At 48.9% G+C, this 13,569-nt stretch overlaps 1 protein-coding gene across 7 annotated transcripts in view; it reads right to left on the bottom strand.

Moving 5' to 3' along the window:
• Positions 1 to 12,834, bottom strand: part of OCRL (OCRL inositol polyphosphate-5-phosphatase) — a 29,692-nt gene extending 16,858 nt beyond the window's left edge. For 3 of the 7 annotated variants that reach the window (XM_043492040.1, XM_038415940.2, XM_043492038.1), the window contains exons 1-12: positions 12,719 to 12,834; positions 9,866 to 9,945; positions 8,992 to 9,030; positions 7,800 to 7,910; positions 7,629 to 7,724; positions 6,973 to 7,096; positions 6,723 to 6,884; positions 5,910 to 6,011; positions 5,263 to 5,377; positions 2,384 to 2,500; positions 1,950 to 2,137; positions 363 to 474 (exon numbers count right to left, since the gene is read on the bottom strand). In XM_043492040.1, coding sequence (XP_043347975.1) covers positions 363 to 474; positions 1,950 to 2,137; positions 2,384 to 2,500; positions 5,263 to 5,377; positions 5,910 to 6,011; positions 6,723 to 6,884; positions 6,973 to 7,096; positions 7,629 to 7,724; positions 7,800 to 7,910; positions 8,992 to 9,030; positions 9,866 to 9,945; positions 12,719 to 12,825 — 1,353 coding nt within the window. In that variant the 5' untranslated portion in view covers positions 12,826 to 12,834. Of the gene's footprint in view, positions 1 to 362; positions 475 to 1,949; positions 2,138 to 2,383; positions 2,501 to 5,262; positions 5,378 to 5,909; positions 6,012 to 6,722; positions 6,885 to 6,972; positions 7,097 to 7,628; positions 7,725 to 7,799; positions 7,911 to 8,991; positions 9,031 to 9,865; positions 9,946 to 11,988; positions 12,060 to 12,181; positions 12,364 to 12,718 lie in introns of those variants that run through there. The other 4 variants (XM_043492039.1, XM_038415941.2, XM_038415943.2 and 1 more) reach the window with 4 other exon arrangements.
• Positions 12,835 to 13,569: the final 735 nt, after the last annotated feature.

Below are 13,569 nucleotides of genomic sequence, written 5' to 3'. Positions count from 1 at the left end.
CACAGGCCTCAGTTACAGGCAGAAACCCCCAGCGCTCCTGCAACACACTTTCCAGGGTCCCTCTGAGCTGTGACTGACCTCTGTCAGTGTTCCCGCTCTGTCCTCAAGAGCTGGTGAGAGGAGCTGTTGAGCATGCAGCATGTATCTCTAAGCTTTAAGACACATTCCTACAGCCTAAACATCACATCTTTCGGCCAGAGACACTTTTTAATATTTTTAATGGGAACTAAAACGGCAAGAAACAAAAACACCCTAGAGCCGTGTCTAGATCTCATCATCACAGGATACATGCCAGCCTTCCCAAGTGTAGGGATATATTAAAACAGGATGACCCAATACCCACATGGCTGAAGTTCTCTTACCTGGTCATATGTCAACAGCTTCTGAAGCTCATTCTTACTGATCAGAGTTTTCACCTCACTAGCATCAGGGAGGCACAGCCTGTAGTTTAGGTCTCCCAGCCAGATGACAACACTACGCACAAAAGCAAACATGGAAAAGAAAAACCTGCAGTTTGTATCAGAACTCCCTTGGAAGAGAGAGATGGGGGTGTCAGATTGAAAAAGGGGTCTCTCGGGATAGCTAGAGCACAACAGGACATATAAGAGAATCAAAATATGCTAGCAGCTGTCACTCCTGTAAGTGTCTACAGAGATAGCATCCCAAAGTGGATGATCTATATGGGATCAAGCAGTCAGCTAGCTAACAACGCAGAGATTCCAAGGACAGAAGGACCCATTGTAACCATCCAGTCTGACCCACTGGACAGCATAGGACAGAGAACTGCCCCACAATAATTCTTGTGTGAACTAGAGCAGATCTTTTAGATAAAAAGCCAATCCTGATTTAAAAATGCCAGTGATTGAGAATCCACCAGGATCCTCAGGAAGGGCTGCTGACATTTTCCTTAGCCTGAAAACAATGTGGAAAAACCCACCAATGTTTTCATGAAATAACACAAATAAGAGGAACAACACAATTCACTGAACAGTGATATTTATCTCTCCAACACAAGGCACACACATCACCCACAAGGAAGAGCTTGCAATTCTGTAAGGCACGCATAAGAACACAGCACCAGAGTCCCCTGCCTATCCAGCAGTTAGGCCTTTTGCTGCTGCCCTTGGATCCCACACAAGTCTACCAGTTTGTTTGCTTTTCCAGTACCTAGTACATTACCAAGATCTGACCAACCCAAGGTACCTATGGTGAGCGCACAGACTGGTGCTGAGCTGGCAAGACACACATGCAGGTCTCTTAAAAATTCACAAAGATCTAAATGCAGCTGTCCTATTTCATTGTTCCACCCACTAATCACATCCCTCTCTGCAATCACCACACCAATGACGACTTCTGTTCCCCTCACACATAGGCTTCCAGGCAGTCCTATAGCCTTCTCATCACTTCCCAACAGGTATAACAAGAACTTTGACACTCTCATAATTTTCTTATCCTTTTACAACAAAGTTTATATTCACAGATTCAAATCTGAGCTCACTTCTAGAATCAAAAACCTTGCAGCCTACGTGAGCTGTTCATGTAAATCCTTCCAAGTAACAAGAGCTCAAAAATGAACAAACCAGAAAAACCTGGAATAAAACCCACAGTTTGTCTGTTGTTCTAGAAACGCCCCAGGTTTTGCACAACCATGTAATAATCCGCCTTTAACTCAAGAGTGCCAGCTGCTGAGATGAGCACGTTACAGACTTCTTGCAAGGGAAGGGTACTAGAGTCAGGCTGGCCCGGTGAGCCACTACAAGAACACTGCCCACTAGTGCAATCACTGGTTCAGCTGCACCAACAGGAGCGTAAGTGCAGACAAGGCTCTGGCATTTTCCTCACCATGTCAATTAACCTGCAGGTTTGTCTACACTTGGGCTCTTGTTGGTAGCAATTTCTAGCTAAGATTCCCTAGACCTTGGAGAAGGAATGTGGAGTTGGAGACTCACTCGTGTTTCATGATGCTTAGCTGAGGCAAGCCCTGGTCAGGAGGCAGGAAGCTTAACCGGGCACAGATATCCTTGTAATCCTGGTTCCGCCGCTCAAAGTCCTCCACATGAGCGGCAAGGTGGGAATTGACGATGCAGAAGGTGGTGTTGTGGAATACAAATCTCACAGCCACACCGCCCTTGTTACCCTGGGGACAGAGTTACTGGTGAGACTGTTACACAAACACATACAGAAGAGGTTGGGTAACAGACTGAACAGGGGAGAGCTGGGGAAAGGCACGGAGACAATGAAAAGAAGAGGCACACTGACAGGAAAAGAGGCAGCAGGGATGAGAGAGTAAGGCAAGACACTGTACCACAGACCACATTTCACACAAACATACACCAGAATCAGCTATTCTGAGGCCATGCACCCACTGACCAAGACCACGCACCATTTTCCCCATGAGTCCAGTCCCCACACTCTCTGCCATGACATCCGTGATATAATTCAGTTGATCCTTCCTGGCAAACACAACCAGCATCATCCCAACCAGACGGACCACCTGCACCTGCAAAACAAATAAATAAATATTCATAAAAACTCATAAAAATGAGTTTCCAGGTCAGCCATAATGCAATCCCCAATTTCTTACCCTCTGTGCTGCCTGTTTCCAGAGTCTCTTCCCATCTCCCATGGTCCCCCAATACTCCACATACCGCACTAGCTTGGGGACTCCCTGCATGACAGGTGGAGACTTGGGAAGTCTATGGCCCTCCGACAGCACCCGCAGGGGATGCTGCTGAGCTCATGGCTGTTCAGGTTCTGGTGTATTCCCTTGAAGCAGTGCCCCACTGTGAAAAATTTGAGGCTTCCCAGGTGCATTGTAGGATACAGATTGGAGCTATAGCAGCAATACTAAACTAAGCTCTCACCAACACCATCTCGAGGAAGGAACTGACTGAACTAGTCCTGAACCTCACAAAAGGCCTGAGCTCAGGTTCCAGGATGGCTGGAGTTTATTTCTGCTCATCTTTGCTTATACAGAAGTACAGCAACCTGGTGGTGGAGCTCATGGTTTAAATTTCCAACTCTTTGCATGAGTGGTTTCAATGTAGGGGAAACAGCCAGCAAGTGAAGCATCCACAGAATCAGATATGCCTGACCTGCAGGCACCACAAAGCTGCATCTCTGGGGTCCTATGCACTGCCTGCCTCCAGAGAGCATTTGCTCCTTCTGCAGGACGGAACAAGGGAGGTCATTCTCCACTGTTCAGCTCATCCTACAGCCATTAACATGGCACCTGCGTGCACCGTCTCTTGCTGCATGGATCCCGGCTCTGCCACTGTCTCGTCTGGGTGACTCTGGGCAAGTCACTTCACCTCTCAGTCCAGGATTTCCCGATCTTCTAAATGGGGGTGTTACTTCCCCCAGCTCAGCGGGTTGTAAGGCATAATTGACCAATGTGTGTGAAATGCTTTGAAATGCTCACTAGATAAGTGCAAAGTGTTATTAATGTTAATGGGAAGGAAGCCTCCACATCAAGAGGGTGCAAAGAAATGCCCCATCAGTAGATGTTACCATCCCTCACTGAAGGAGGAGCTAGAGATGTAATATTTTGCAGGACTCTGAACTCTGCATCTTTAACTATGAACCTTATTTATGGTTTCAGTCACTTCCACCTTGCCTGCAGCTACCTCCTGTGTGATCAGCCTTACACATATGATGGAGAACACTATTTTAAAATTTAAATAATGCAAGAGGGGGGAAACCAGGCCTCCTTTATCAATTCCCCAAGTATTCAACTTGCCTGCTTTGAGCACCTGTGTCAAACATACAGCTAAGGGTAGCGTAAAATCCCTCCTGTAAAGGGTTAAGAAGCTCAGATAACCTGGTTGCCACCTTACTAAAAGGACCAATAATAACGGGAGAAGATACTTTCAAATCTGTGGGGGAAGGTTTTTGTTTTGTGAGGCACCAGGTCAAGGAAATCCATCTTCTCCAAACAATCCTGAAACAAGTCTCTGATATTACAAAAAGTGTAAGTAAACAAGGCAAGGCGCGTTAGGTTATCTTTTGTTTTAGCTTGTGAATTTTCCCTGTGCTAAGAGGGAGGTTTATTCCTGTTTTTTTGTAACTTTCAAGTTTTGCCTAGAGGGAAATCATCTATGTTTTGAATCTGATTAACCTGTAAAGTTACCTTCCATACTGTTTTTCCAAAGTGTTTCTTTACTTTTTTTCTTTATAATAAAGTTCTGTTTTTTAAGAATCTGATTGGTTTTTAGTGTCCTAAAAACCCAAGGATCTGATCTGTGCTCACCTGGTTTACTATTTGGTTGGTAGATTATTCTCAAGCCTCCCCAGGAAATGGGATGAAGGGGTTTGGGGGGATACTTTAGGGAAACAGGAACTCCAAGTGGTCCTTTTCCTGAATCTTTGTCTAACTCACTCAGTGGTGGCAGCAGTACCCATCCAAGGGCAAGGAAGGATTTGTGCCTTGGGGAAGTTTTTAACCTAAGCTGGTAGAAATAAGCTTAGGGGATCTTTCATGCGGGTCCCCACATCTGTACCTCAGAGTGAGGAGGGAACCCTGACAACCTGTAACTTGTGTCACTGGGCTCTACATAAAATAGTAGTGCACAGATGTCACAGCAAAACATGGTGGGGGAGGAGGAAGGGGAAATTAACTAATGTCTTAAGACAGAACCACCTGCCAGAAGGCCTGCTACGCCAGCAAGAAAAGCTGTAGTGACTCAGTCCTGACACGTCACAAAGGAGCCAGCTAGCAACATTACAACTAAAGTTACTCTTTCCCAAGGCACAGTCTCCTAGCTAACATCCCCTATACAAGCAATTTTGTTCCTTCAAGGAAAAGCTATTAGCTCCTTAGAACAAGACACACCCGGTTTTTATAGTTATGGAACTACCAAAACAAGGGAAATGTGGAATTTGACCCGCCTCTGCCTCTTATTGCCTGCGTGTAGGAGGGACACATCTCACACTGAGCACCTGTCCTGTCAGCTCTCCGGGGGGTATTTTTTTGTTGTTGCCCCACTCATGAGGCACCCACCGAATGGCCAGGGAGCTGTTACTGGAGGATATTTCTGCCCTACAACTATCTCCAGATTTATTCTAGTCCCACAGTGATTCTCCCTGCCCAGGAAACTATTCCATCAGCAGTGTCAGGTACACATCCTTGGAGACTCTGCTCTTGGTTGTTTTGGTTGGGTGACGTATGGACCATCTGAGTTGGGAAAGTGTGAGCTTCATTCCTGCCCCCCTTCCCAGTCCCACCAGCTTGGATACCAGAGGAGATAGTTGAGTAGGACTCACTTTCTTATATTTGGCCTTGGGGTGCAAGGCCTTCTCCACAGCAGCCAGCCACTCGTGCTCCTTCGCAGAGTCCAAATAGAAAAAAGCTTCTGTGCTGAGGTCCAACTCCTGGAACCTAAAAACAAGTCAATTTAGGACCCAACCCCTCTCTCTCAAACCAGTCTCCGCTCTGTACCCCCATCAGAAGATGGTGCTACAGGAGGCCCAGTCTGAATCTCTTTATTATCATTCATCCCGGAGGAAGGTCAACTGGGCCTAGCTCAAACGAAGGCACTATGGCTCTCTTGCAGTGCCTTACAGGCCCCTTCCAGAGACCATTTCCCTGAGGGGCATTAGTCTGGTCTGCTTTGCTAACGCCAGGGATGAGCTGGTTCTCAGCTGGTGCCTCACTGGAGGAAAGCTGCTCTGTTAGTTCAAGAATTCTACTCGACTTTTGGCTGCTTCTTTGCATCATCCTGAATACTCCAGCCCTGTGAAAGAGATTCCCCTCCCTTCCTACTCCCAGGGTACATGCTAGACAGCAGTGTAAAGTTTGGAGTCCACTAGGAAGCCTGGGAATTTGAAATGAATAAAATCCACCAGTGTTCAAGGGAAGGGAGCGAGACACAAGATGTGTATGTATAAATGAACAGGAGTTCATGCCTCACCCAACACAGTACACATCTGGGGGGTCTGAGTCACAGACTAGCCAGGGTTCCAATCCACTGTCCGGAGACTGGCCGTTCACATTCCACGTTCCCACAAAAAACCTGCAATACACACAAAAGCAGCCATGCCGCTGGGGCAGAGCTTTACTGAATAGGTCCAGACTCTCTAATGCACACAACATCCAAACAGGGAGTGTCTGAATTGCATGAGGGGCCTGTGTAAAAACTAGCTAAGGAGTGTGAACTACACGTAACATGAAGAGCTCTGTCCAAGACTGCAAAACACAGAGAATTCTGCGCATGCCACATTTCTAATGTACTAGGGATGTCACAGAGCTCTGCAAAGTAAAGGACACCTCACTGGGGGCCTAACAACATGACACACACCATGCTTTCTACATGCTGAAAGTCAATTCCATGTTGGCAAAAAGGCACCAGATTGGCAACCATGAAGGCCTTTGTATTTATAAGACGATGCAGTGTGGGCAAAGCAGTGCAAGCTCCTGCTACTGCCCCTCTGCCAACATGCTTCAGTTCTGCTTGGGGGAGTTCAACCCCCAGCCCCTGGGCTGAGATTACCCATAAGGACCCTGGGAAGTGCCAATAAGATGGGTGTAGGGTGCTACTGTGGCCACCTACGACTGGACTGAAACCCCACTACTTGTTTTGCATAGGCCATCCACCAGCAGGAGCTCATTTTGAGACCTGGGCTGGGTTCAAGGCAGTAGCCCACAGAAGCTGGGAAAATCTCTGCTTCTCACTACCCCTACGTACACTGTGCCAGGCAGCTATGGCTCTAGGGGCAGCACTGACCTGAAGCTCTGGATGTTGATGTATTCCTTCTCTCTTTTGGCAAGGATGTGTTTGATAAGACCCTCTCTTTGCCCAGACTGCGTGTTGGGCACAAACAGCTTGCGCATGGTGTTGGTTACTTTCGGCTGGTCTCTGGCCACACCTTCCCTCTCTCGATGAAACCTAGACAGGAGACAATGAAAGACTTCAAACTGGGGTTACTGCCTAGGATACTGGAGGGTAAAGGCAACAGCTCTGGGATGCTACTTACTGCCTATTTTGTGGAGGAAGAGGGGGAGGCGGGGGCTCTCGGCGAGATCCCATTTGCTGGTTTTGTAAGTTTCTTTTCTTCTCCAAACTTATGGCATTGAAATGATCTTCAAAGCCTAGAACCCCTGTAATGACAAAAGCCTAGGTGGTGAGATTGAGGCCCAGGTAAATGTTCTTCAGAAAGCAGCTTAACAAGAACCTAGAGGGGGCAACGTAACTCCAGAAGGGGGAAGAGAGATCCCCACAGGAATGTGGGTGTGGCAAGAGGTAGCAGTGTTATACCAACTCTGATGGTGCCAAGAGGGTGAGGGGAAGAGATGCTGACAGAGGCGAGAGTGAGGAGATGGACAGACCAAGGGAGTGGAGAGACAATTATGAACCAAGAGGGACTTTGGCAGAGGGAGATACAGTATGTCAATAAGACACCAGTCTGTAGTACCACCACACTAGGAGCAGGAGGTGGGCTTTTGTGCGAGCTAGTGGGGGGATGGAGGAAAAGCACTAACCAGGCTCCTACCTGACAGGACCAATGAAAATCAAAGCTCCTGCAGAGGCCATAGTTTTGTATGTATCCCACCCAACTATTCAAAACAAGAGCCCTATGACTGTGCCCTGAACACAGGGCAGCGACTGCCGAGGTGGGACTCATTCCAGTACCTGAAACAGACGACTGAGGAGGAGCTGGGAGGTTTTTCTCCACCTGATACCAGCTGGCTGGCTCCCTGTGCTCAGGAAGAGGCGCTTTCAACTGGGCTGGAGAAGGAAACATCACTGTCAGAAACTGCTCTTGAGCCCCAGAGACACACACATGGCTGTAAGTGTGGTTACCTTCTTGTATGTTCAGCACTTTGGTGAGGAACTGAAGGCAGCGCTCCTCATCGGGGATCTCAAAGAGGCGCTCTGGTGTGCAGTCTCCCTGTATTCTTATCTTACAGCCAGCTTCAGACATACAAAACACACACACCAAGACACAGACAGGTTCGGCTTCTTGACCTTTAAACCCCTCCCCTGAACAAGCCATTAGCTGCCATTTGCTCCTTTGGGCTCACGATGGAAGTCCTCATTTATTTGCCATCATCTTGACAATTAGTCTATTTTAAAAAGTGAGTTTGAGGCAGTGTCGGGTCCTCCTTGTGCCCCTGAGACTCCCACCAATTTGTGGGTGGGGGGTGGGGTTCCAGTGCCATTTTCCTGATTTTTAAAACTACTTCTCTCCCCTGCTGCTGTGTGAAAGATACTCACAAATAACAGGGGAAGCTGCCTTCACAAAGGAAACAGTGACACTGCAAGCACCAAATGCAGTTAAAGGCACAGTGTCAAATGGGGACAGGAATCCAAGGTGGTATTTGTAGCAGTAGATACACATTTTCAGACAGAGTGATTCCAGATCCCCAAGGCAAGCAGCCCACATGCTACCAAAGATAACCTAATCCTCAAGTGCATCTGTTCTCCCCACCTTCCACTGTGCAAAGCAAAGACAACCTATACTTGTCTATGCTGCATGCAAAGCACTGTGGGACCCTGCAGGGTATGAAAACCTCCTAAGAGGCCCTGATCAGGTTACACTTCCAATGTGGGCATCGTGTACTGCCCCTGCACTCCAACCAGGGGGCTGCTTCTGTGGCAGCAAGGAGTAGAGCAATAATATAGAACAGAAGCAGGAAAGCGAGGGGCTGGCAGGTTAAGTTCCGGGGAAAGTCTAACAGGCTCACAGGGAGGGATTTTGGGAGAAGCATTAAGGGAGAAGTCAAAACTCAGCCAAGTGACACCTTTTGATCTAAGTATTTAGATCATACTCCTTGAGGTAATGAGCATTTTCCAAAAGAGTAACAAAGCTAGCCAACCCCTCTACAGCCTTACAATCCACAACTAGCACAGGGACAGCAAGTGGGGTAGAGCAGAGGGCACAAGGGGAGGAGACAAGAGGGGGAGGCAGAGTGGGTGAAACAGGAAGGAGTGTGTGTCAGTGATGGAGAGATGATACATTTGTTGAAGAAAGCTCTCATCATAACAGACTCACTGTTTGTAGCTATATCAATCAACAGAGTTTCTTCAGCCTCTGGGAAACAAGAGAGAAGGATCAGGAAAGTTCAACCCTGCCCAGGAGCAGAGACTCAGTACATACAACACAAGTACAATGCCTGCCTTCAACACAAGAGATCCCAGGCCCCAGCTCTCTCACCACTAGTAGTGGCACTACTGGAGAGAGTTACGACCCCACAGGCTGGGCTAGACTGGACAGAGGTCCTCCTGCAAAAGGGTCTCTTCAAATTCAGGGAAGTTATACAGCTGTGTGTTTAAAATGAAAGGTACCAGCCTGTCAGTCCTGGAGACGGACTCCCCAAGCGCAGCATGAGCAGTAACAGGAGTGCTAACTCCCCACATACACAGGTCCACCAACAAGTCTCACGGCTTGTCTACATGGAGAAATTTACCAGCAGAAACATGCCGTAGCTATACTGGTATAATGCCCTTTGTGGACACTTATTGCAGAAAAAGTGTGTCGTCCCCTCCCCCCAAAGAAGTATCACAGGACAATTATAAGGTATAGTTCTGCTGGTAAATTTCCTCATGTAGACAAGCCCTCAGTCCGTTCAGATCCCATTTCCCGTTCTATCTTTGGCCTCTGTGGAGCTGCCAGTAGAGAGGGCCATTTGATGCCATTCCAGGCAGTGGTTTTTGACACCAACACCTACCAACGAGGAACTGGACAGAGGCTCCCCAACCCACATTTATGTTGAGATGGACCAAATCCCCACATCAGTTTGGGAGAAGTAGGAAGCTGTAATCATAAGCTCTGAGTTTTAGCTCCATGGGGAAGTCCCAATCTGTACAGTCAGGGGAAAAAAAGCAGTGGATTTCTGGCTGAGAGGTTGGTGTGGTAGGGTCAGTACCTTGCACACATCTAAATCGGCTGTTGATGGGAATGTTATCCTGGTTAGGTGTGTCCTTCTCTAGTGAACAGATAACCAACCTGGAAACAGAGAGAAGCCTCATAACAGCACAGAAACTAAAAGATTCTAGAGCAAAAGATGTTGCTGACCTCATGACTGTATTTCTCCTGGAACCAAAGAGACCACAGGCCCTGCTTTCTATCTCTATGTTGTTGGGGATAGTGAGGAGGAGCATTTATCACATGACATACAAGGAGATGCATGCAAAAATATGCATATGGAGGAACCGCTCCCAAAGATGCTCCCTGATTCGCACATGATAAAGGAAGCATGCTAAACTCCCTGGCCATGGGTCCACAAACTATACCAGAGGAGCTGGGGAGTTGACTGGGGACCCAGAACCAGAAAGCAGGGCCACTTTTCTGTCTGTTTAGAGCAGCAGTTCTCAAACTGTAGGTTGGGACCACATTTTAATGGGGTTGCCAAGACTGGCATTAGACTTGCTGGGTCTTGGGGCCAAAGCCCCAACCCCACTGCCTGGGGCCAAAGCCACAGCCCAAGGGCTTCAGCCCTGGGTGGTGCAGCTCAGGCTTCAGTCCCCACCCTCCCGGGTCATGTAGTAATTTTTCTTGTCAGAAGGAGGTCACGGTGCAATTAAGATTGAGAACCCTTGGTTTAAAGGACAGCACTCCAAAGTGATTGGGAAGACTCCAAGAGCAAATGTGCTGATGGCAGTGGCAGGGGTCATTCAATTTCTCAGGCCTTTGCTACCCTCAAAAGTTGTACAGCTTTAACTCATCTAGTGGTACAACCCATCTACTGTGGAGGCAGTTATAGTGGCATAAAGGGCCTTTACACTGGTAAAGCTATTCCTGTATGAGAATAAGTTATATGGACACAAGGTACCAGTGTAACACTATAGCTGTATCCACACTAGCAGTTATAGCAGAATAAAAACTTTAGTTAAAAAAAATCACTTTGTTAAGTGAACCAGTTAAATTGGCACAAAATCTGTTTGTATAACAGGCCACAGTGCTGTTCCAGCTACACCTAATAACTTGTACTCAGTGCAGGGAAGGATCTACCCTTAAGTCCTGCATGGAAAGGGCCTTTCCTGGGAAGCTCCAATATAAGTTCCTATTTTCAACTCTTTATGTTCCTCGAAGAAAAAAAGTCAAAAAACCTTCAACCACTGTTTCAGACATGCGAGTGATTTTCTCTTTTCACATGGATTTTAAATTGGTTTCATGAAGGTTAAAGCTTTAACTATTAATTGTAATAGGCTCACAACAATAGTTGTCAGTCTGACATTAAGAGTTCCACCTCAGCACTCAAGAGCATAGGGACGATCTGCTTTTAATTCCAAATGCAAGACAAGAGTTCAGCTACCCAGAGCAAAGCATCCCCAAGAACATATTGAAGAGTCACTGCAAACTTTCCAGATAGTTGCCTACCCACTAACAGCAACTAGGGAAAAAAATCCATCTGCATTTTTTTTTTAAACTATAAAAAGATAAAAACCTAGGCAAATGTTTCCTGTAACCTTCAGTATAACATCACCCTGGGGGGTGACACCATGGGGATTTCCCTGATGTACCCCATCTCCCAGGGAGCAACACTCCAGAAGGCGTCACTTCAGCAAACGATATTCACACAATGCTGCAGAGTCTATTCCAGAAAGACATCACTGTACTAACCAAATCACCCAGGCCCACACACCGGAGGCAAGGGATACTAATGGAATCAGGGCAAGGGCAGAGAGGCTCAGACAGCAGAGAAGAGGAACACAGTCCCACCAAAGCCTGCTCACCCCCTACAATAGTATGGGATATGCCCACCTTTGCCCAATACACTAACCCCGGGTGGGAATCTGTACACAGCTGCCCCTGCCAACATAGCCCAGGTGAAGACTGAATAATTCCCGTGCCTCACTCTGCCAATGGGCCCCCCGGGGGCGGGGGAAGGAAAAGGCCGTGCCACGACTCCAATCTGGCAGTATGCCCCACAGCGAGTCCCTGCCCCCTGCCAGCCTGGAGCCGTGTTCAAGCCTGCGCCTGGGAGCAAGAGTCGCTGTGGACCGGCAACCTCCCTGCGGAGCCGGGGCAGCCGTGTGTGCTACTCACTCGCGCGGCCCGTGGCGCTGGGAGAGGCTCAGGACACAGGGCTCCCTCCGTCCTGCTTTCAGCTCCACAGCATAGGCACACGGCTAAGGAACTCAGCAATGCCGCGGGCAGTAGCGTCCCCCCAGGCGCCCGCCCCGCACCCTTCCCCCAGCCGCCCGCCGGGGTCCCCCAGCCCGCCCCGCCCCGCCCCCACCTCGGGCTCCCCGGCCCAGCCGGCGGATACATCGAGGCTCCAGGCCGCGGGCGGCGGCTCCATGGGGAGCGGAGGGATCCGGGCCAGGCCACTCCCCGCGGCCCGGTCTCCTGGCGACACACTCCCGAACCGAGCGCGCAGCTCGCGGGGCCGGACAGAGCGGCGCCGGCTTGGCCCGCAGTGGCCGGTGCCCCCTGCCGGCCGGAGGAGCTCACCGCCCCGCGCCGTCTCCTCCCGCCCTGCCGCGCCGCCCCAGCCTCAGTCAGCTCTGGGCCCCGGGAGTCGCACGGGGGCTCAGAGCAGGGCGACCCAGCCCAGCCACGGGCCCGCCAGGCGACACCTCAGCCACAGAGCGGCCGGGAACCTGCTGGCTCACAGCAGGGCAATCGAGGCGCAGGCCCGCTGGGTGAGTCCCCAGGCACAGGCTGCTGCCGCAAGGCAGCAATGGCCCTCACCTCCCCAGCACTGATTGCAAAGCCCTGCTGCCACCCTGGAGGCTCCAGAGCGCTGCCAAATGAGCCTGCCCTTGCCACTTACAGCAATGCTAATGCGCGGGTCTCTGCCCTGCAGAAATGGGGGCGGCCGCTGAGTGATTCCGGGGCAGTGCCTCTGAAATGCTGGGTTCCTACAGCAGGATTTTTCATAGATACTAAGGCCAGAAGGGACCATTCTGATCATCTAGTCCCACCTCCTGCACAACGCAGGCCACAGAATCTCACCCACCCACCCCTACAAAAAACTTCACCTATGGCTGAGCTATTGAAGTCCTCAAATCGTGGTTTAAAGACTTCAAGGAGCAGAGAAGCCTCCCTCAAGTCGATCGTGCCCCATGCTACAGAGGAAGGCGAAAAACCTCCAGGGCCTCTCCAATCTGCCCTGGAGGAAAATTCCTTCCCGACCCCAAATATGGCGATCAGCTAAACCCTGAGCATATGGGCAAGATTCACCAGCCAGATACCCAGGAAAGAATTTTCTGTAGTAACTCAGATCCGATCCATCTAATATCCCATCTCAGGGGATTAGTCCTATTTACCCTGAATATTTAAAGATCAATTACTTAATTGATTACAATTAATTACAAAATCTCATTATCCCATCATACCATCTCCTCCATAAACTTATCGAATAGAATCTTAAAACCAGATAGATCTTTTGCCCCCACTGCTTCCCTTGGAAGGTTATTCCAAAACTTCACTCCTCTGATGGTTAAAAACCTTCGTCTGATTTCAAGTCTAAACTTCCTGGTGGCCAGTTTATACCCATTTGTTCTTGTGTCCACATTGGTGCTGAGCTGAAATAATTCCTCTCCCTCTCCTGTATTTATCCCTCTGATATATTTATAGAGAGCAATCATATCTCCCCTCAACCTTCTTTTAGTTAGGCTCAAC

Source organism: Dermochelys coriacea, chromosome 9, assembly GCF_009764565.3.
Source record: "Dermochelys coriacea isolate rDerCor1 chromosome 9, rDerCor1.pri.v4, whole genome shotgun sequence".
NCBI classification, from domain to species: Eukaryota; Metazoa; Chordata; order Testudines; family Dermochelyidae; genus Dermochelys; species Dermochelys coriacea.
Note: the sequence above shows the minus strand (reverse complement) of the source record. Positions and strands in the feature narration are given on the sequence as shown.